At 41.5% G+C, this 23,370-nt stretch overlaps 1 protein-coding gene across 1 annotated transcript; it reads right to left on the reverse strand.

Moving 5' to 3' along the window:
* Nucleotides 1-494: 494 nt before the first annotated feature.
* Nucleotides 495-22,975, reverse strand: galcb (galactosylceramidase b). The gene is made up of 17 exons (XM_017724961.2): nucleotides 22,787-22,975; nucleotides 20,358-20,426; nucleotides 19,488-19,551; nucleotides 19,224-19,337; nucleotides 16,381-16,520; nucleotides 16,252-16,290; nucleotides 14,382-14,512; nucleotides 12,806-12,961; nucleotides 12,554-12,678; nucleotides 10,762-10,889; nucleotides 10,578-10,667; nucleotides 10,418-10,507; nucleotides 5,390-5,534; nucleotides 5,055-5,235; nucleotides 3,361-3,524; nucleotides 2,427-2,503; nucleotides 495-1,978 (listed from the first exon to the last, which is right to left on the reverse strand). The coding sequence occupies exons 1-17, from the start codon at nucleotides 22,925-22,927 to the stop codon at nucleotides 1,835-1,837; spliced, it is 1,998 nt and encodes a 665-aa protein (XP_017580450.2). The 5' UTR covers nucleotides 22,928-22,975; the 3' UTR covers nucleotides 495-1,834.
* Nucleotides 22,976-23,370: the final 395 nt, after the last annotated feature.

Raw genomic sequence — 23,370 nt, forward strand, 5'->3', positions numbered from 1 at the left:
TGATGCAAATAGTCACCAAACATTGAATCAAATCATCTCGGTTAAAAGAAAAGAAAAATCCCCATAAATATCTTCTTCTGATTTTTAAATCATTTGAACACAGCAGCTGCCTTTTACCTTATGAGCAAATTTCATGATGAATGGACCAATAGAAATACTCTAAAATTATTAGTATTATTTAAGTGGATAGCAACAAAATATTGGCAATGCCTTCCTTTTTTCATGGTCACAATCAGGTCCAGCTCAGCTTTTTCAGTATTTACCAGATGAACCGGAATGTGATTTAGTGCCAGTCTGTCTGTAAGGCATTTCAAAGCCCATCCTGCTTGCTGCACTGCATTCTGCTCTTTTCTGGCTAACTGCAGTTTGTTTAATTACTCCACCACAGCTGCCGACTGAAAAGCTCACTTAGGATCAACGACAGGTTTGATGTCGTCCTGTGGTCACTCTCTTTTTCAGAATCTCACCAAACAGGCTACAGCTCAAACATCATCTTAGAGGTCGTTCAATGATTTATTTTCTGTTGTTGTATATGTTAAAGCAGAAACCCAGTAGCTGCAGCGTTAAGAGAGGCATTACTAAGCAACCAGAATGATACAGTTGAAAATGGGTAGAAAGGTTCTCAAGCAATCAGACGGTACCATTGGAACCAAGTATTCATGGTATTCAATTACGTCATTGAGAAGACCATGTCTCCGTTTTGGAAGGCAAGCTGTGACTCTGCTCTGATAGATCATTATTTTTTACCGCCCCAACAACCCAAGTGGATAAAAATCAAGCAAAATAGACCAAAATGACCACAATAAAGATTTAAAGGCGTGCTTAGCTGCAGTCACCAGACAACACTATGAGGTGTTTAAGGTTAAAGATTAGCTAGATTATTGGACTGAATCCATATAACCTGCACATCTCCAGAGTTCAGAACATTCCAATGCATAATATTTCATAAAAAACTAATACTAGTGGCTACCAAAACCCTTAATAAACTCATACATAAATATTAAGCTCAATTCAGCTTCTTATTCGCTAGTTTCTCATTTTGAGTTTTCCATTCCACCTTAAACGGTGCTGCAGTTAGTCTGAATTATGAAAGTTGGCAGACACAAAGGCAACATCGGCTCACCTCAATACAACCAAATCAACCAATTTACCTCAATAAATAATCCATACATCAACAAGTACCTCAAACCTCTGCTTACAGATATTTACTTGTTACTAAGCAGCTAAAGAGCCGTTGTTCGCATTTAAAGCAGCTTCCCAAACCACACATTTCTGTGTGCACTTCTAATAGTATATGCGCTGTTTCCATACTATTTAGGGAGCTATTATGCGGTCTGGAACGTGAAAATAATTCAGCGGAGCATTGAAGCCGTTTAGATGATTGCTTTCACTCGTCATTACTACAACCACAAATCAAATAAAACCCAGTGAGCGCACTCAAATGTACAGTTAACGTGCTTTAAAATTGTAAAAATCTTTAAAAACGTATTGCTGGATCGGTTATAGCTTTGTTATCTCATTGCAAACAGCTGGAGCCGCTGCTGAATGAACTTGAAGTTGCCGTCCAAAACGGTGGCAGCAAGACTGTGATGTCATCTGAATAATATGAATTAATAACTTTATAGAACAACGTTGAGCTCCAGTTAGCTCCAGTGTTAGGGCAAACATAGCAACAGTAACCAAGCGAGGTGGGTTTTGCCGGAATTCTGCAAACGCTCAGCGGGAATCATAAAAATATTGATGTCTAGATTTTTGAATACTGAAATTCAAGTTTCGTCTAGGACAGTTTATAAGAAACCTGAGAGACTCTTTACAGGATTAGAGAAAGGAGCTGTCACTCCGCCTGCACAGCAAAGTTATCAAACTGAGCCAGCTGGAATGAGCTCGTGCCTATAGCCGCCCATCCGTTTTTAGGCACCAAGCCTACCGCGTTCTTCCATAGGACATGGCCATTGAGTTCTCCAAAGGCATTATCGCCCTGCAAAGAGAGAACAAAACATTATCAATCTACTGTAATGTTCATGCTAAGCTTTATTATTGAGGGTGTAAACATATAATCTTAAATACAAATCTAGAGGAAACAATTCATGCACTACAGAATCTAAAATTCTACCCTGATTCCATCTGATTTCATTATTTTAGCACAATTCATTTTTACCGAATTTTGCATGGGCCAAATTTTATATTATTTTCTTTCCAGCAAATAAACAGTAATTGTGTGTGTGTGTGTGTGTGTGTGTGGTCTCTGTAGAGGTCATCATTGACCAGGTTGCTCAAACCTTGCATCCCACTCTACAGGCCAATGCTTTTCCATAGTGATTATTCAAGCTGCGTGTGCAATCAAACACACAAGCAGCTTCAAGCGGCTTAATTAAATCATTAGAAGGGCTGTCTGGGCACTGATAGTGTACATATATTATACACACCTTTACAGACAGCGTCAAGGTGTTCCAGATGTTCGCTCTGGTTCCTGACTGTCCCTCAGCCAGAACACTTTGCCCACCTTTGAGATTAGATAAGAAGTAATGATTAAACCAGCGGTTCAGGTTAAAGTACTCGGTGTGTTTCACTGTAAAGCAAACGTTAATTCTGAGATGACTGTGTGTGTTTGTTGCACAGGACATGAAGAGACAGACTGTCCACTCTAAGGTCCAATCCCATTTCTTATCTTCACCCCTACCCCTTGTTTTCGGGTATCACTCTAATGTGGTTTAAATCTTTCTCTCTGAAATGGGACCCTCAAATAATAAGTGCATCACTTCATTATCAGCTACTAGCGCCGCTCTGTAGGCGACCCTGTCCGTCTGCAGTGACAGCAGAGGAGGGTAAAGTTCAGCTCCTCACTGCTGGGATGTAGTTACATTTAGGGCATCATGCGCCTTCAGAGAGGAGGGGCGCGACAATTATTTATTATCGGCCAACACAAATTCTTTGGTCTTATGAAGCTGAAGTCAGATATTCACTAGATTCTTGTTCGAATTTTCAAAATAAATAAATAAAATAAATAAATAAATAAATCACTAGTAGTTTGCTGATGTCCAGCTGTCCTGTCCCACCTTAAACCTTAAAATAAGGCATCAGAAATGCTGCACCATTTAAGGTGGAACAGGAAATTTAGCTAGCTATCTACCCAGACATCAGCATACTACTAGTGATTTTTATGCTTGTGAAGAAAAGGACCATAAAACGCTGAAACAACACTAAACTAAGAAAATACAATTATAGTAAAATACAGTAAGTGGAGCTGATAAAATGGACAATGAGGTAGAAACAAGGAGGTGGTCATAATCCTATGCCCGACGGGTGTATCTAAGCGGTATTCGTTAGGGGAAGTACAGAAAGTCTTGTTCTCCTGCTTACTGAGATCACTGGTGACTTTATATGTGCCATCTGCGAACACCCAGAAAAAGATTCCCCTGGCACTCCTGACAGAGCCTCCTCCTTTATCCACTCTCGCGGCCACAAACACCCCCCCGCCATTTTCCTCCTCCATGTACAAGTCACACGAGACGGTCACATTCTGCCTGCAAAAACAAAGAACATCTGAACATCCCAGGCTTCTTTAAAGGAATAGTTTTGGGGGAAAAAATATAAATAATAGAACTAGCGTAATAAGGCTAACTTGGCTACCAAACAATAGAACTCAATAGTCACCCAAATAGCCCAAATCGTTTCTGTAAAAAATCCATCATCAAAACTTCTTTTAAACCTGCTCAAATCGCATCCAGGTCTTCATTACGCTCACACAAGACTGTGGATGTAGTTTAGTGCACAGTATGATTTACTGTAAACTATGAAAATGAACAAAACCGCTACAGGGGGCCATTTCAGACAAAACCCGGCCTGTTCATCAGAAAGCAGGACTGATCTAGGATCAGATTCCTCTGTGCTGATGATAGGACAGTTACCTTCATAAATACTCTGGATCAGCACTTCTACTCCTGAGGTGATTGGTGAACGCAGACTCTGATGTCTGAAGTAGTGTCGGAGTTTTATTGCTCACAGGAAGTCATATGGTGTTGTACATCACCCCGACAAGTCTGTGCAGCCTTAATGAAGAGCTGGTTGTAGTTTGAGTGGCTTGAAAGAAGTTTTGGTGATAGATTTCTACAGAAATGATTTGGGTTACTTGGGTGACTATTCAGGTCTAGTGTTACTTAGCAATGTTAGCTATGCTGCTACTAAAAGAAGTAAAGGTATTCTCTGGAAAGCACACACCCTCCAAAGTATTACCTTAAAAAATTACACACTATGTTTGAGATAAACAAAGTAACGTAGTGTGTTTTAATGTGAAATGGTGCATTGGAGGATCTTACATTTTCTTTTATAGTGGTGGCGATAGGAACCGGGGGGTGTGAAGTCTGCAACTCAAATATAGACCTTTTAACTGCTGTCAAAATAAATAAGTGAACTTATACAAGTGTCTGTGTTTTATATGTAATGATGATGGTGAAATAATGGTAAATCTGAAGTAATAAAAATAAACAAAAACCGCATATTCTTTTAAATAATACCTATTACACCAAAACCGTTTCAAAATATGATTAAAACAGCATATTCTTTTCCATTCTATGGACTAACTGAGTTTTAGAGGCAGTAAGCTCAATCTGGTCCCCATCTCCACCACTGTGAAAAACGTTGACTTTTAGACTTCTCTATGGAAGATTTCATATCAAGCCGCACTGAATGACTATTTTAACATCTTAATGATTTAATTATATAGAATTCTGGAAAGAAAATCTGTGGAATTCCTCTTTAAAGCACCTCTAGCAGCGACTGTAGACCATAAAAAGCAACTGTACTGTGGGGTGTAGTAATATACATTCTACTATACTGCTACTGCCATTATTTTGGAACATTTTCAAGCGATGGAAGAGCCGGATTTACACAGGGCCTAGAAATCTGCGGAGCATCTCAGAGGACACCAAAATTCAGAACTGTCTTATTATCAGAGTAGAAGTAAGGCTTATCCACCCACAGCAGACCAAACAAGGCAGCTCAGTAAAGCAGACTCTTCAGTGCAATCAGAACTCCTCAGAGCTCTCAGTACACACCACTTATAATCCCCGATGACGCTGATGGTTTGATCAGCATCCGCTACCCAAGTGATTGGCCGCTGAGTGACCACCTGCCGCAGTGTGTAAACATGAGGGCCAGGGTCTGTCTCGTTGATGAAGTATTCAAACACACCAGTCTGATCAGCAAAGTCTGGAGCCTCGGAGAAGTCTGGGTGCTCTTTAGGAAAAAAAAAGTCCTTTATTGGAGTTATTACATCACAATCTGTTCATAATTAGTCCAAACCATGTGGCGGATTCAGTCACTGCGTAAAAACAGGTGTTTACATACAAAATATAAAAACAAGCCCAGATGAAAAGATGGCAATACTTACGAACTTTGAAATCATCTTTATATATTTTAGGGAAGGGAGAGGATGGAGGAGGCTCCGGATAATTCCCTTTTAGCCCTGTGGTTATGGTGGTCACCGTATAAACTTCATCAACATCAAGGTCCAAAGTGAACGACCCATTAGATACCTAAATATATATTTCATACAGATATATCACATTATAACATCTTCCATGTTCAATGCTTAAAAACATTAGCTCAAATGAAGGGTGGGGAAAAATGACAAGCACATAAGACACTTGAAGACACTTGATAAACAATATATACTGTGACATTTCATTTATCTGAAGTAAGACAAGAACTAGGGCCATATGATTAATTCTATTGTTCCTGTTTTTGCGAGTGTAATTAGGGGTCGTCTCTACTATTCTAGCATCCTTGGCTTTCCTAAGGGGGTTCTGAACCCCAGCAACATGTAAAGCAATGATTTAACCACATCTGCTATAAAGCCGTTTACAAACCTCATTTATGCGCACCTCAAAAGCTTCTCTACCCCGACGAAACCAAACTGTAAAGTACCCCAGACGTGATGGTTGTTCTCAATCTCAATGCGTAAAACGTGTGAAGCAGTGAAAACTACTGTTACAACAAATCTGCATCATTATAAGAAGCTTTTTAAAATAATTAACTATATATTTATTAGTTTTTTTAGACTTTCACAGAAAATAATATACAAACCCACTTCCAAAAAAGATGAGACGACATTATAATAAATGCTAATAAAAACAGAAAAGTAGTGATTAGAAAATGGAACAAAAACACAAATGTTGATGTTTTACCTTATGAAATCATTTTTTCTACAGGTGCTGGTCAACGAATTAGAATAATTTGAAATAGTGCAATCATGAAATTCTTTGAATGCATTTTTTGTGCAGAAAGCAAATCAGGTGTTCACCGCACCTGTCCTACTCGTTAGACTAATCACAGAACTCGTTACCTGTAGAAAATTTGCTCAGCTGAGCTTTCCAAAAGGCCCATTTAGGCCATTTAACTGTGACACTGTTGTTTTATTGAATTAGAATAATGGAGAAACCGTTTCATTGAATTAGAATAATTTTTATTATAATTACAATCATCACTTTCTCAGTATTTTGTGGCTGCCCCCTTGGCTTGTATGACTGCCTGAAGTCTCCGCGGCATCGATTTGACCAGCTTGTCGCAAGTTTCCGCACTCACAGCTTCCCAGGCAGTGGCGATGTTCTGCTTCAGTTGGTCCAGCGTAGTAGGCTTTCTGTCGCGAATTTTCCGCTTGACGATGGCCCAAAGGTTTTCAATGACATTGAGGTCAGGCGAGTTGGCCGGCCATGCCAAAACTTCAAGCTGTTTTTTGGTGAACCAATCTTTGGTCGACTTTGCCGCATGAGCCGGTGCAAGATCCTGTTGAAATATGAAGTCTTCTTCGCCGAACTGTTCCTCAACAGTCGGAATCAGGAACGTTTCCAGAATATCTTGATATACGGCAGCATTCACAGTCTTCTTGAGGAAGCAGAGTTTCCCTACACCTCAAGCGGACATGCATCCCCAGACCATAACGCTCTGGGGAAACTTGACAGATCTTTTCACGCACTCGTGGTTGTAGGTTTCGCCACCACGACGCCAGACACGAGGACCTTGGTCACCGAAGGAGATGCAGAAGCGTGATTCGTCACTGAAGACCACTTTCTGCCAGTCTTCAGCAGTCCACTCGCTGTGTTCTTTGGCCCACTTCAGCCGTTTCTCCATTTGTTTCTTGTTCAGCATCGGTTTTACTGCTGGAACGCGAGATTTGAAGCCGAGTTCGCGCAGACGACGGTAAGTGGTTGATCTGGAGACGTCAGAGCCGGTCTGCTTGTTCCACAAGTCGGTGAGCTCGGAAGTGGACTTGAACCGGTTGCTGACTGCGATCTTTCTCAGCTGCTTGTTGTCGCGAGCAGAAGTTTTTCGGACGCCGGAACAGTTGGTGCGCTTGCTGCAGTTTTTCTTGAGAGCTTTGCAGACGGAAGACTGGCTGATGCCGAGCTGCTCAGCAATTTTAGTTTGGGTCAAGCCTTGTTGGTGAAGGGCTTGAATTTGAGCCACTATTCCGGTTGAGAGGTCGCGCTGCTTACCCATGATTGATTTTACAACTTAGAAATTCTACTCAACCCTGACTTTATACTGCACAGTGAACACTCTTCACAGAAAACAAAAATTCGAGCATTTATTCTAATTCAATGAAACGGTTTCTCCATTATTCTAATTCAATAAAACAACAGTGTCACAGTTAAATGGCCTAAATGGGCCTTTTGGAAAGCTCAGCTGAGCAAATTTTCTACAGGTAACGAGTTCTGTGATTAGTCTAACGAGTAGGACAGGTGCGGTGAACACCTGATTTGCTTTCTGCACAAAAAATGCATTCAAAGAATTTCATGATTGCACTATTTCAAATTATTCTAATTCGTTGACCAGCACCTGTACATATACACTCCTGAATTTAATGCCTGCAACATGTAACAAAAAAACTGGAACAGGAGCATGTTTACAACTGTGTTACATCACGTTCCTTTAAACACGTCATATTCACTTACAGACTGAAGACACGAACTGATCCAGTTTTAAAAGCAGAATGTTTTTGTCATTCTTCTGTTATACAAATCTTCTGCTATGCAACCGCTGTTATATTTTGAGCTTTGTAATGCGCCAGATGCTTTTAATTGGAGAAAGTTCTGGACTGCAGGCAGGCCAGTCTACCACCTGCACTCTCTGATTACACACAGCCATGCTGCTGTAACAAGTGCAGAATAAGGCTTGGTCTTGTCACGCTGAAATAAGCATGGACCTCTCTGCAAAAGACGGCATCTAAAGGCAGCATATGTTGCTCCAAACTGTGTTCAGCGTTAATGGTGCTTTCACAGATGTGCAAGTTACCCACTAATACCCTCCACACAGATGCTGACTTTTGAACTTCACACTTTTCTTCTGTGGCCCAGAGAACCAAATGTTCATTATTTCCATAAACAATCTAAACGGCATGCCGACTTCAGGTAAGGGCTGTTTGTAAGTATCTTAAAGTTTAAGTATCTTTGGGTCTTGTGAGGCAGAGAAGGAAGCTCTATGTTCACCAGTCGCTCTATATCCCAATCTCACCTATGGTCATGAGCTTTGGGTCATGAGTGGCAGAAATGAGCTTTCTTCGCACGATGGCATCCTACACTCTACTTGATAGGGTGAGGACCTCAAACATGTAGGAGGAGCTCACAGTAGAGCTACATATTGAGAGGAGCCAGTTGAGGTGGTTTTGGAGGTCTGATTAGAATGCCACCCCAGCCACCTCCCATTGGTGGGATGGGATTGTTGTCCTAGGACCTGCAGGTGGGATTATATCTCCAAGTTGGCATCGAAGCGGCTTGGGTTCACCCAGAATGAGCTGGAGGAAGCTGTGAGGGACACGGTCATCTGGGATTCTCTGCTTTCCTTACTGTTACTGTCTCCCCAGCTGAATCAAGTGATTGAAGAAGATGAAGTAGAAGAAGAAAATGCATCTGAATAAAGGACTAGTCACACCACGGCACATCTTTCCAGTGTGTATCAGTTCATTTCAGATGAGCCTTGGCCCAGAGAAGTTGGCAGTGTTTCTTAAGGCTGTTGATATATGGCTTCTGTTGTTCATGGCACAGTCTTAACTTGCATTTGTAGATGCAGTTACCGATGGTGTTTACTGACAATGGTTTCTCAAAGTATTCCCAAGCCCTTGCAGTGATATCCACCACAGAAACAGCCCAGTTTAAATGCACTGAAGTCTGAAGGATTGAAGGTCAGAGACTTTGATTCAGTTGTGGTTTTCAGCTTTGACTTTAACAAACCGAGGTTTCCCCAGATTCCCTGAATGCTTTGATGATATTACGTTCTGTAGAGGGTAAAATACCTAAATCCAATCCCAGCTAATGAACATTATCTCTAAACTATTCTTTTTTTTTGCTGATGCATATTTGGCATAGTGGCAAGCCTCTACCATTTCCTGGATGCTCCTTCTACATGTAAGTGCAATTGCATCACCTGTTTAACATACATACATACAAATATATATATATATATATATATATATATATATATATATATATATATATATATATATATATATATATATATATTTAACCTTTTTACAATGTTCATAGCTTCAAATTTCTCCTGTCTCAACATTTCTGGAACATGTTGCAGGCATCATTTTCAGAATGAGCATATATTTACAAAAACAATGAAGTTAAGATACATTTCACATCTTGTCTCTAAACTGTTTTTGAACAAATACAGTATAAAATAGATTTATAATAATCTGTTATTTGCCTTTTGTGTATTAGCCCAACTTTTTTGGAATTGGGTTTGTAGTTTGTTAAATTTTACAAGCGACTGTGTATATGGAAAGTGAATGCTGACTTTTCATAACAGCCTTAATGTGCCAAAAACTGCTATCAGTTGTGACGTACGTAGCTAGTAGTATTTTGTTTTTAACTTTGCACAATAATGAAAGGGACCATTATAATATTCTTACAAAGTTCTGCACTTATTGCCACTTGCCAATATATCTGGTAGATGTCTATTTAATTATCTAAAATGATCTACATACATACATACATACATACATAAATAAATAAATAAATAAATAAATAAATAATCTGGGGTTGCATATGTTGCACACTGCTTTAATTATAATGTATTACTTCTCATAGTGCCGTATGATATCCAACAGCTTCATCAAGCATAGCATTTTAGGTCTATGCTGCGCTGCCTTAGATGGAACAGACACAATGCACAGCAAAACAATAGTGGCACATTTTAAAAATGGTATTAAAGTTCAGAGCTACAATATTCTCAGAAAAGCTTCGTGTAATGTTGTTATCAAGATAACATCTACTACTACTATAACTACAATACACCAACAGAGTTTTAAGTATTTTCCCCAAAACATCAACTATTTCGTGTTCAAGCTTGTAGCTGGCCTAGGGCTTCACTGTGTATTAATGCATGTATTTTAAGAATTACTGGGCAAACTTACCTTTACAGGACTGAGTTTTTGGAAGTAGACTGGCTTTTTCACTTTGAAATCAAACTTTGAATGCCATACTTGCAGCTCACTGATTGAAGCCTGTAATGAAGACAATGCTCTGTAAAGACTGTGGGTCTGTAATCATTAACTTAACCTCAGCAGTACTTACGAAAGATCCCTTCAAACAGAATGTAGCTCTCTGGGCTGTGACGGTATAGGGCAGTAGAGGAGGCCGTATGCATACAGAGTGATCATGAGTCTGTAAAAGAACAAGTGTGGATAAAGCAAGTCACAAAGGAAAGTGCTACGTGATGCAACATCATCAACGGTGAAACTGCATAATTAAAGCTTACCATGGTTTCAATAACTATGGTCAGATTTCCCCTTTGGTTAGTCAAAGCAACATAACTCCCTCCGTGTGCCAGGTGGCCGACAGTCTGCAGGTACTTCCAGCCAGGCTGGGTGAACTGTGTGGTATGGGCTAGAAGATAAGATTTTACTCATCAGAGCAAGACAGCGGAGAGCAGGGCACAAACTAACACTGGGTGAAGCGCTACATTCCTATTTCATGTACTTAAACACGTTTAAGCAATATGTGTTTAAATTTGAAGTGTTTTTTATTATTGAGTTTAAGTCACAGTGTAAGTCACAGAATTCCTATATGCATCATTTTATTCGCCTTCTTGGTGGCTGTAATAGAGCAACATTTTGAACCATTTAAATAAATCATAGTGAAGCAGGTACAGCCTCCACATAGCTCATAACAACATAGGGTTGTTTGTCACACAGTATATAATTATTGTAGTGTTTACTAAAAAAACTGTTTGTTGCACAGATAAAACTTTGGATTATTGATGCAGGCAAAGTCACAGCAAATCATAAAAGGAATAAAAGGTCTAATTGATCAGTGAGATAATATGCTAGGCCATGTCCAAAAACGTCCAAACACCCTTTTTAACTAGTCAAGTTAGCTTCTGTAAGGCCAACCATCAGTACCTGACCTCACCAATTCTCAGTCAAGTCTTCACAGTAAAATGTTCCAACATTTAGTGTAAAGTCTTCCCAGAATAGTAGAGGCTGTTACTGTAGCAACAGGGGGCAAACTACCCATCAGATAACCCTTTATTTCAGAAGTAATGTAGGACAAACAGCAGCCAGCTGCTACAGCTGAATGAGAGTTCAATCGTGGCCTAGTTTGAATGTAAACTAGAGAGAGCGAAAGCGCCGCCGGCCCGAGAGAGCGAAAGCGCCGCCGGCCCGAGAGGGCGAAAGCGCCGCCGGCCCGAGAGGGCGAAAGCGCCGCCGGCCCGAGAGGGCGAAAGCGCCACCGGCCCGAGAGGGCGAAAGCGCCACCGGCCCGAGAGGGCGAAAGCGCCATCGGCCCGAGAGAGCGAAAGCGCCACCGGCCCGAGAGGGCGAAAGCGCCACCGGCCCGAGAGGGCGAAAGCGCCATCGGCCCGAGAGGGCGAAAGAGCCACCGGCCCGAGAGGGCGAAAGCGCCACCGGCCCGAGAGGGCGAAAGCGCCACCGGCCCGAGAGGGCGAAAGCGCCACCGGCCCGAGAGGGCGAAAGCGCCATCGGCCCGAGAGAGCGAAAGCGCCACCGGCCCGAGAGGGCGAAAGCGCCACCGGCCCGAGAGGGCGAAAGCGCCACCGGCCCGAGAGGGCGAAAGCGCCACCGGCCCGAGAGGGCGAAAGCGCCACCGGCCCGAGAGGGCGAAAGCGCCACCGGCCCGAGAGGGCGAAAGCGCCACCGGCCCGAGAGGGCGAAAGAGCCACCGGCCCGAGAGGGCGAAAGAGCCACCGGCCCAAGAGAATGAAAGCGCCACTGGCCCGAGAGGGCGAAAGTGCCACCGGCCCGAGAGGGCGAAAAACATCATTATGTGCAACAGTGTTTTGATCTTCTATCACTTTATGCACTACTATTTAAGATGTACTGTAAGTCTCTGTGGTGCAACCAAAATTCTGTGTGTTGCTAGTTTTAAACTAAATACCCTCGACGTAACATTTAGGGTGGACTTCACACCCCAATTTACAGTCAAACTCACGTTCGGTTGGTGCAACACAGTGTAGCTGACAGATCTGCTGACTTACAGGAAAATGTCAGTTGCAGCTCTAAATGTGTCAAACACATGGCCTGTATTACCAGTTATCCAAATGGGGGACTCCACAACGTAATTTCCGCTCCACGGCTCCTGAGCAGTCATCAACCCATCTCTTCCAAATGGAAGATCCTGATAGTAACTGGCGACCAGGTTCCAGGAAATAGTGCTAAAAAGATACAAATACATTCAATCAATGTACCAATCAACTCCTCACAGCAAATGAATGTGATGACATGCTCCTGTATTATGGGATGAAACAGACGTTCTAGACTAAAACGAGAAAGCTCTCCTACGCAGTCATCTGGCCATTGACGTAGTTCTGATTGAGAATTCGTGCCCAGCAGCCTCCTCCCACATCATCATTGAAGGTACTGTAGTCTTCAGAGGACCAGAGCTGCTTCCCTGTCTTCAGCGCCTCTGGTACTGTAGTGGTTCCTGGGTAGTGAGCCCTGAAAGATAGTTCAGAGATACTTTAAGCATTGTACCTTCAGGTAACTTTCAAAATACATTGCTTTCAAACACACTGACTAACTGCTGAATACCGTGCACTGCTGTAACTGGTGTATATTAACAACACTGAATATCTGTCACCTGCAGTTAAAAAATGGTTTCGTGTTTATTCCTGTGTACATACCGTCGCTGTCCAAAGAAAACCATGTAATTTTTCTACACCATTTCAACACACCAGCTGTCCTTTGTGGTGGGTGAAAAATGTATAATGATTAGACAAATAGAAATGCTCCAAAATCACTTAGAATAAAACCTCTTTACAATATTTTGCATTAAACTTTAAGAGCGTTTTGCCCTCTCCTGTAAACTTGCTATTTTGGAGATACTTGTTTTTCTTTGGACAGCAACACTATGCAAAAGTATTTTCAATGTAATTTTTAGTCTTTATCCCACTTGTCATTATTACACACACACACACACACACACACACACACACACACACACACACACACACACACACACACACACACACACACACACACACTTTCTAAGCCCCTTATCCTTCTGGGTTGCAGGGGGTGCTGGAGGTGGAAACACTGGACAGGTTTTCAGTTTATTACACCAAACACGAGAACATCAATTCTATAGTCATGCATGATGTTATTATAACCACTGCGCTGTTCAGGGAATAATATTTCACCATTATGTTCAAAACCAACCTTAGCCTAGCATTAACTGCACTGCTTGGTCAAAGAACTGTTCAGTGAGATTGTTAATAAGAACAATTTAAATTTTATCATATTGTATTTTGTTCACCTGTCCTGGACCAGTCCCGATACCGGCTGGTATAGGTTCCAGCACCCCCTGTGACCCTGGAGGATAAGCCAGACAGATAATGTATGTATGTGTGTGTATTGTGTCCATTATGTGTCATGCCTAATAATATCCTTCAAAAGGGAATACAGCTCATTTTAAAAATTTCTGCACATTTAAATCATTAAGATGTTATTCAGAGTGGATTGGTGTGAAATGCTCTGTTCTAGAGAAACTTGCTGAGTCAGAATTGTTCACAGTGGTGGTGATAGGAACCAGAAAGTTACTGTGCTAAATAACCTTTTTAACAAGACTTTCTAATATATATAACTAATGATTGCATCATTATCAACATTACATAAACAAAGTTCACTGGTCATTTTGGGTAGTAAATAAAATGACTATGTTTGCCAACCCTTGGTTCCTATCACCACCATTATAAAGGAACCAGAGTCTGTCAGTGAACCATCTCAAGGACATGAAGAATTTGAAAAAACACTGGAATTCCCCTTTAACTGCAAAATCACTTTAAAACACAGCCTCTCGTGGTTGTTACTCTACTCTGTTCTTGTTTAGTACAGAAACAGACGTAATGAGAAAGAACACCCCAGAACATCCACAGCTTCACTGAGCTCTCGGTCCTGAAGCACAAACAGGGTTATGGGCTCCCAGAGGTTGTCGCTGGCGATGATTTTGACCCTCTCTAGTCCATTCTTATCCAGAGTGTATCGCAGGAGCTATCAGCACACAGCAGAGATGAGAGAAAAAGTCCAGAACACCATAAAGAACACCGTAAAGCCTGTCGACCACAATGTAATAACCTAATATGATCATCTTCTGTAGCATGTCCTGATGATAATATTCTATACATTTTGTTTATTCAAATATATATATTAACACTTTCCTCAGCAAATAAACGCAAACTGCACAAATAAATAGATTTTGAAAATGTGTTTTTGGTGCCTAAAACTTTCTCACAGTACTGTACACACCTGGACGCAGAGTTGCCTGTTATTCTCTATGTAAGGCAATACGTCTGCATGTCCGCCATGTTGGAGAGGTCAAGATCCGCTTATGAACAAATTCACTTGTACCGAGAGACGACGAGCCTCAGGATTAAATCGGCCACAAGTTCCTTATTATGCAACTGATTTTCATCAGTTTCTTCTGTTATAAGCCTCAGACACAGATTAATCTAGCTTGCCTGGACCGCTCTTGGTCCCAGATAGCAAAGTAACGTCGATTCAGCAGTTCTGCGTTGAACTGGACAACGGTGAATCAACATTGATTCAACGTTACTTTTCTATCTGGGGTGGCTTTTATTTCTTTAACAACTGATTGGACCAGCAGGAAAGTATTCAGTCTGCACCTGACGTGAGTTTAGCACGAGCTCCGGTAAAAACACAATCAGCAAATCCTTCAACGTGTGAATCACGTCTATCTTTATACACAGACGGATGAAGATAAAGTTGGCTGCGGCAGTTTAAGAAAGATACTGTCTAAAATTGCACTATTTCAGGAATATACTGCACTCAGAAAGTGGGATAGGATCATATAACGGAGGGAACGCAGCGATCCAGGCTCATGTTTGTGTGATGTTCATGTGTAGATATGGCCGTGTGTTTGGTGATGCACAGAAGTAGTTAATTGTTTACAGTGATGGTTAATTCTTTGTGTTATATTTCATTCCTTAATCCGTGTATTCATAATAGATTAACGTTAGTACCTTCTTACACGAACCTCAAGTTTTTATTTGCCAGCTTCTTGTTAGAATTTTCCCGTTCCACCTTAAAAGGCGAGGCAGTCACTTTCTGGTGCCTGAAGCTGCACCATTTAAGATCCTATGATCCTATCCCACCTTCTGAGTGCAGTATATTCCTGAAATAGTGCAATTTTAGACAGTATCTTTCTTAAACTGCCGCTCTATAATGTACTAATACTTTTACTTGAGTAAATAATCAACAGTACTTGTACTTGAGTAGGGATTTTCAGTACTCTTTACACCCCTGCTCACAATCATCACATTCATCTGCATTTGCATGCAACTGTAGGCAGGACTGGTTTCCACTGTATTTCACTGGCCTCAGCAAAATGCATGTGCATCAGTATTTACAGCATTCAAACACATGCACTGTACAGCTGCTCGTACAATATGACTTCTGAGCAGGGCAAACCAGCTGACATAGGTGTTAGTTTCATAAAACTGACACCTACTTCAATAGTCTTAGATCTAACAAGCTTTAGACCGAGCCTACTGCATTCCTTATGGTCTCCCAACGTTTTGCACAACATCAGCAAAATAAGACGTCCACATCTGTACATAGACGCCTTCTCTCAAGGAGAATCCAACCTAATGCATCGTCATGATAAATGAACTGAATTTCCCTGCCCTTTTATTATAAACCACACCTAAGCATCAGAATGACCCAATATAAATATATAATATAACGATATATATGCAGAATATGCAGTTTACCTTTATGTATTTGCTATTAAAGCTCCTCTCATTCCATATCTGTGAAAAAAATTGCCATTAATGAATCAATAATAGAAGAAGAACCAGAGGAAGAAGAAGATGATAAAGAAGAAGTAACTGTATAATTACCCCAACATAATCAATTTCTAAGTTATGATACTGCTTTGCTCCAATAATCCAGGACACAACATAGGAAGCTGTAATATCAGGGTAATCATAGGGCCAGTTTTTCCCACGTCCGATCCATCCTGGAAACGCCCACGGCAAACCTAAATGACAGCAATACAAAATACGAAACAACTCAATAAATAATCTTAAGGAGGGGTGTCACACTGTATGTATTAATATTTAAAATTTTAATGTAACCTGAGAGAAAGTACACGCCATTATTTGAACGTATTTGATTTTATTTTGATTTGGGTCAACTTAGGAGTTACGGCGTAGTTCAATTTAAACACAGTTGACCAAACCAAAGCTTTTTTGTGTGGTTACCATGGATCTATAACAAAATAAAAACTCTGTTATTCCTAAAAAACAATCAAGAAAGCCAAAAAACAAACAAACAAACACAAAAAAAACAAACCACACACACATTGTGTGTATATTTAAATGTGTCTGTTAATACAATCCTGCTCAGTCTTGTTTTAGCAAAATTAACGAAAGACGTCTTTTCACTTTTGCATTAACAGCACAAAACCCCATATAGTCTCATACTGCGAAGATGAGCATCATTACATCCTTAAAGTCAACCTGAAATCAAAATGTATTTGACCTTGTTACTTCACACCTCTGGTCACATTAAGCACAATTCATCACATCTTATCCTTTTAAAGACATGCACACTCTGTGATTCACTACGCAGCGCGTGCATTACTTGTCCAACAGAAGGGCATTTGTATTTGGCCAAAGCTGCACGATCCCTAGCAAACAAGAAAAAATAACATTAGTCCATATGTAGTATTGAGGTCTAGCACCACCCAGTGTTCCTAGAGGGCACCAACAGGCTTGAGGCAGATTAGGGTAGAGCTACAATATCTCTCCTGCCTCAGGTGCCTGTGCTTCTCCTCATAATGAAAAACATCTGCATCTTATTTCAGAAAGGAGTTCAAACACTGTTAAACAAAGAAGACCAAAGAGCCGGGAGAGGGACAGATTACACAGGTTAGACAGGCAGACGGATGGACATACAGCCCCCAGCCACTAAACCAGACTGATTCACACAGCACGCAGGTTTTGGTTTGAAAGTTGGAGCTTGTTTGCTTTTGTTGTCTGCAGGAAAGATGAACCCAAAGTGTGATTATTGAAGAGAATCAACGAGTGCATTTACACGCACTTAATAATCCAACTACAGAAGACCAGATTCTCAATAATCCGCTCAACCTGTTTACATGCACTTGAGTAATCAGATAAAGGGGAAACTCCAGGTCAACATGAGTCAGACAGTAATCAGATTTCTGCTTTGCAACCAGCCAGTAAGCTCACAGAAGAAGACGTAAAAAGAAGTGAAAGAAATGTAAAACTTCAGAAACATCACTGAAACACTGCACCATTTCATCTGAAAATAAGAACAGAAATCATCTAGAGCATGAAGAGTATTTACATCCTTCCTTTCATCAAGTATAGCTGGTTTTAGCGTTGCTTTGAAAGTGTTTTGCTGTGTCCTGCAGCAAGGCTGCTCGCTTCATTCCGGTGCCGTGGTCTGTTTTCGCACATGGGCAGACTCAGAAATCCGAAAGAAATCTGAGTAAGAGTTTAAACGCACGGAGAAATCTGATTACTGAGCTCAAATCCAGCTGTTTACACGACCATTTGAACAGAAAACCGCAGAAATCTAGAATCCAGAAATTATGATCAGATTATTCAGTCGAGCACATAAACACACTCAATGCATTCAACAGTTCTGCCTCCATGTACTTACAACCGAGTGTGTTACATCAAGTTTCATGCCCCCTCCTACAAGCCACCACGGTCAGTGAACACACTCAGCTAGCTTGGAGAAAGTCCCTGTTACGAACGCGGAAAGAAAATGTGCTTCATGTTGACTTTAAAGGCCAATTCTGCCAACTTTTCTAAGCAATTAAGTCATTAAGTTTCTCTGGTACTCTGTTACCCTGTTCTTCAGTGGTCAGGACCCCCATGGACCCTCACAGAGCAGGTACTATTTGGGTGGTGGGTCATTCTCAGCACTGCAGTAACACTGACGTGGTGGTGGTGGTGTGTTAGTGTATGTTGTGCTGGTCTGAGTGGATCAGGCACAACACTGCTGCTGGAGTTTTTAAACACCTCAGTGTCACTGCTAGACTGAGAACAGTCCACCAACCAAAAATGTCCAGCCGGCAGCGTCCTATGGGCAGCGTCCTGTGGGCACTGATGAAGGACTAGAGGATGACCGACACCAACTGTGCAGCAGCTGTGTCTGATCCACTTGTACCAGCGCAACACACACTAACACACCACCACCAATTAAGTCATTAAGAGTGGTTTAGTGTGAACTGTGCCATTCTAGTCAAGCTTACTCAGATTTGTTCATGGTAGTGGGGATAGGAACCGGACATCTGAAGAGTGTAACGCCTCAAAGTTCTCTCACAGAAAGTCAGTCATGCTGACTGATACTCAAGATATAATTTTACAATAGATGTTCTGAAGTTTAAATTTTTAAAAAATCCTGAACTCACCACTATTTTATCCTAAACATTCCATATTAAAGCTCAGAAGAAACTTGTAGGTCAACTGGTCGTTTTGGAAAGTAAATAAAATGGTTATATTTGTGCTGTAGACAAAACACCCCTGGTTCCTATCACTACCACTGTAAAGAAATCAGAGTCAAACCACTCTGAATGGCTTTGTTTACATTTTAACTACGGAATTTTGCAGAACACTTTTAGAAAATGATGGAATTCCCTTTTAATCTCAGGCCATATGCAGACATAAAAGCATGTTTCCCCTTTATTAAGAGTACAAATGTAAGACACCTATAAGCGTGATGTTTGGGTTCCTCTTCTTGGCCTCTCTCATCAGCCACCACTCATATCCCCTGAAGTAGTTCTCATCGTTCTCATAGTGCATGTGAGAGGGCTCTGTACCATCTGCAGGGAAACCAGCACAACTTATTACAGCTGCAATTTAACATCTTTCATAGACTGATTACTAATCATATGGCATTCGCTTTCAGAGGCATCTTCAAACTAATCTGAACAATCATACGAACGTTTGATCAGCCTTCAGTAGAAACTTACCTGTCGTCTGGGCATCTCCTCCAATTTCAACCTTTAGAATTTGCAAAGAAGCTCCAAAGTTGGGCTAAAATAAACAGACAAAAATAGCACACCAATCAGGCAAAACATCATGACCACCTCCTCGTTTCTACACTCATCGTCCATTTTATCAGCTCCACTTACTGTATAGCTGCACTTTGTAGTTCTACAGTTACAGACTGTAGTCCATCTGTTTCTCTGATACTCTGTTACCCTGTTCTTCAGTGGTCAGGACCCCCATGGACCCTCACAGAGCAGGTACTATTTGGGTGGTGGGTCATTCTCAGCACTACAGTAACACTGACGTGGTGGTGGTGGTGTGTTAGTGTGTGTTGTGCTGGTCTGAGTGGATCAGACACAGCAGTGCTGCTGGAGTTTTTAAACACCTCAGTGTCACTGCTAGACTGAGAACAGTCCACCAACCAAAAATATCCAGCCGGCAGCGTCCTGTGGGCAGCGTCCTGTGGGCACTGATGAAGGACTAGAGGATGACCGACACCAACTGTGCAGCAGCTGTGTCTGATCCACTCAGACCAGCGCAACACACACTAACACACAACCACCACAGTGTTACTGCAGTGCTGAGAATGATCCAACACCCAAATAGTACCTTCTCTGTGAGGGTCCATGGGGGTCCTGACCACTGAAGAACAGGGTAACAGAGTATCAGAGAATCAGATGGACTACAGTCTGTAACTGTAGAACTACAGAGAGCAGCTATACAGTAAGTGGAGCTGATAAGATGGACAATGAGTGTAGAAACAATGTTATGCCTGATCAGTGTATATATTAGATAATTGACACACATCAGCATCTTCATGAACTAATTCACATACTTCTCTGTGGACTTACCTTAAAAAGGTAATCCAGAATCTGACTCCTGTACGGTTCTGCATAATTGACAAGCAGACGGGATGTTGCCTGGAAGGAAGCATATTTGAAACAATAAGTTTTGTCATGTGGCTTAGAGCAATATTTCTCAAGCCTGTGCTTTATACCTTCTAATTCATTACATCAGCTCATTCTCCAGCCCTTTATGAATTGAAAGGGTGCAATGTTTATTACAGCTTACATCATCAACGTCACCTAAACAATGTTTAGTGGGGAAATCTAATCTTTAATCAAATAATATGAAGCTTAGGAAATGCCTGTAGATGACTTCAGCCAATCAGAAGCAACCAAACACCCATGTGCTGTAACATCACTACCACAGCCAGAGGTGGAAAATTCAGGTCCAGAAAGTAAAACTCCATCCCAGGATTTTGTTCCAACAGCCTGGTTTCTCTAGCCAGATCAAACCACCAGGGGAGCTGTCCAGACAGTTGGAACAAAATCCTGAGTAGGATTTTTACTTTCTGGACCTGAAAGATCCACCTCTGACAGCTCCCTGCGTCTCCTTAAGACAAAGCCTACTTAATTCAGTCTAATAATGACTAATGTAGACGTAAACACAGCCACCAATAAAACAGGATCAGGCCTAACAACACTGCACTGAGCTCCTCACAGAACTGCAGTGTTCTGATTACATCAGCATTGTAGCCCAACTAGGATCTTACACATTTGCCCCAGTGCAATCCCCCCATCCCACCCCAATGTAATTAGCTTGTTTACTCTTTCTTAGGCCATATCTCAGACAAGCTGATGCACTTAAGGAATGCTACTCCACTCACTGCCATCTAATATCATCCTAAATTGCTTGCAGAGTGTTGACTTGCTCATGTCACTGAGTGTGTTTACATGCACTCAATACTCCGATCATAATCGGATTTCTGCAGTTATTACGATTAAGTGACCCTTATTAGTCCCACAACGGGGAAATTTCACCTTCGCATTTAACCCATCCGTGAAGTGAAACACCACATACACACTAGTGAGCACACACACACACTAGGGGGCAGTGAGCACACTTGCCCAGAGCGGTGTGCAGCCCAATTCTCAGCACCCAGGGAGCAGTTGGGGGTTTGGTGTCTTGCTCAAGGACACCTCAGTCATGTGCTGTCGGCTCTGAGGATCGAACTGGCAACCTTCCGGTCATGAGGCTGGTTCCCTAACCTCCAAGTTCAGGTGTTTCAGCCACGCCCACTACTAACAGGTGGATCAAATTAGGCACATGGCCTTGCAGTCTTGATAGACAAACACTGGCAGTGGAGGGTGACACTGACGAGCTCAGTAACTTTAAACATGGTGCTGTCACAGGATGCTGACTCTCTGTCACAAGTCAGTTTGTGAAATTTCCATCCTGTTAGAGCTGCTGGTCAACTGTAAGTGTTGTTATTGTGAAACTGAAACAACTAGGGGCAACAACAGCTTAGCCATAAAGCAACAGACCACAAACTTGGGACTACGAGTCCCAAACTGCCTCTAGAAGCAACACCAGTGAATGAATTCCATGTTGGGAGCTTCACGAAATGGGTTTCTATGGCCAAGCAGCTAAACACAAGCCTAAGATCAAAATGCACAGTGCCAAATATTGGGACAGAGTGCTGTAAAAAAAAAAAATAAAAATAAAAATCTGTCAGTCTGCTGGACGAGTCTGGGTTTGGCGAATGCCAGGAGAACGTTACCTGCCTGGCTGCACTGTGCCGACTGTAAAGTTTAGTGTTTTTCAGGGGAACCCTTTGTTCCAGTGAAGGGAAAGCTTAATGCTTCAGCAGAACAAGACAATTTGGACAACTGTACTCTTCCAACTTTGTGGGATCAGTTTGGGGAAGGACATTTTCTGTTCCAGCATGACTAAGCCCCAGCTCCATAAAGGCCTGGCTGGGTGAGTTTGGGGTGAAAGAACTTGAGTGGCCCTCACAGAGTCCTGACCTCAACCCCATCAAACACCTTTGGGATGAACTAGAACAGAGATTGCGAGCCAGACCATCTCATCCAACATCTGTGTCTAGCCTCTTTTGGATGAATGGGCAAATTTAGCACAGATAGCTGCTATTAACGAAACCCTTTAAATATCATCTGCTTAGGTCTGCGATTAATTCTATATTAATTTATTCTGATTTGACTGTAAAGGGATTAAGGACATTAACAGCTAATAAGCAAAATACTAACTGAACCAAGCAAGGAACGTGAAGGACGAAGCAAAAGGAAAATAAAAAAAAGCCGGTATAAGTCAAAGTCCTGCAGTATATACACTCAAAAGTGCAAACCAGTTGAAAAATAAACATAAATTAATACATAAATGAGCGAATATTACTAGTTTCTAACATGCCTCTGCGCATGCGCACTGCAAACCAGCTGACTTTCCTTCCAGCGCTGGGAAGTCTGTGACAGACACTCACCCCTCCACCGCTTAATCCACCAACACCGTCAAATGTCCGTCCTAGTCCAGCCTGATCGTCTACAGCGTAGCTCTGAGCGGAGCAGGTCAGAAGACAGAGCGAGAACACGGACAGGACACACGGAGCGCTTCCTCCTCCCATCCCTGCGTCTCCCAGCGCTTCATCACCTGACCGCCAGTTCCGCACTGGGCGGGGTACTGACTGACAGCCACGCCCACGTCGCACACCATTGGTTGGGAGGAAAAGCTGTAAGTATGCAAAAATAAATAAATAAATAAAAATAAAAAACGAAAAGAAAACAGCGCTGCCGGAAGTTAAAAAAGTATATATATATATATATATATATATATATATATATATATATATATATATATATATATATATATATATGTATATACATACAGTGTTGTGCGAAGGCACTTGAGACATCTTTTTAAAATCTGTTTATTTGTGCAGTTTGCGTTTATCTGCTAAGAAAAGTGTTAATATTTGAATAAGCAAAATTTATAGAATATTAATTAGTAATGATTATATATATATATATATATATATATATATATATATATATATATATATATATATAT

This window comes from Pygocentrus nattereri, chromosome 10, assembly GCF_015220715.1.
Source record: "Pygocentrus nattereri isolate fPygNat1 chromosome 10, fPygNat1.pri, whole genome shotgun sequence".
NCBI classification, from domain to species: Eukaryota; Metazoa; Chordata; class Actinopteri; order Characiformes; family Serrasalmidae; genus Pygocentrus; species Pygocentrus nattereri.

Coding starts and splice junctions, on each gene's coding strand:
- galcb (XM_017724961.2), bottom strand. CDS start 22,927: ATGGGAGGAGGAAGCGCTCCGTGTGTCCTGTCCGTGTTCTCGCTCTGT. Junction 16,291..16,380: donor TAGAAATTGATTATGTTGGG/GTAATTATACAG, acceptor TTTTTTTCACAG/ATATGGAATGAGAGGAGCTT. Junction 5,236..5,389: donor TAAAGATGATTTCAAAGTTC/GTAAGTATTGCC, acceptor TTTTTCCTAAAG/AGCACCCAGACTTCTCCGAG.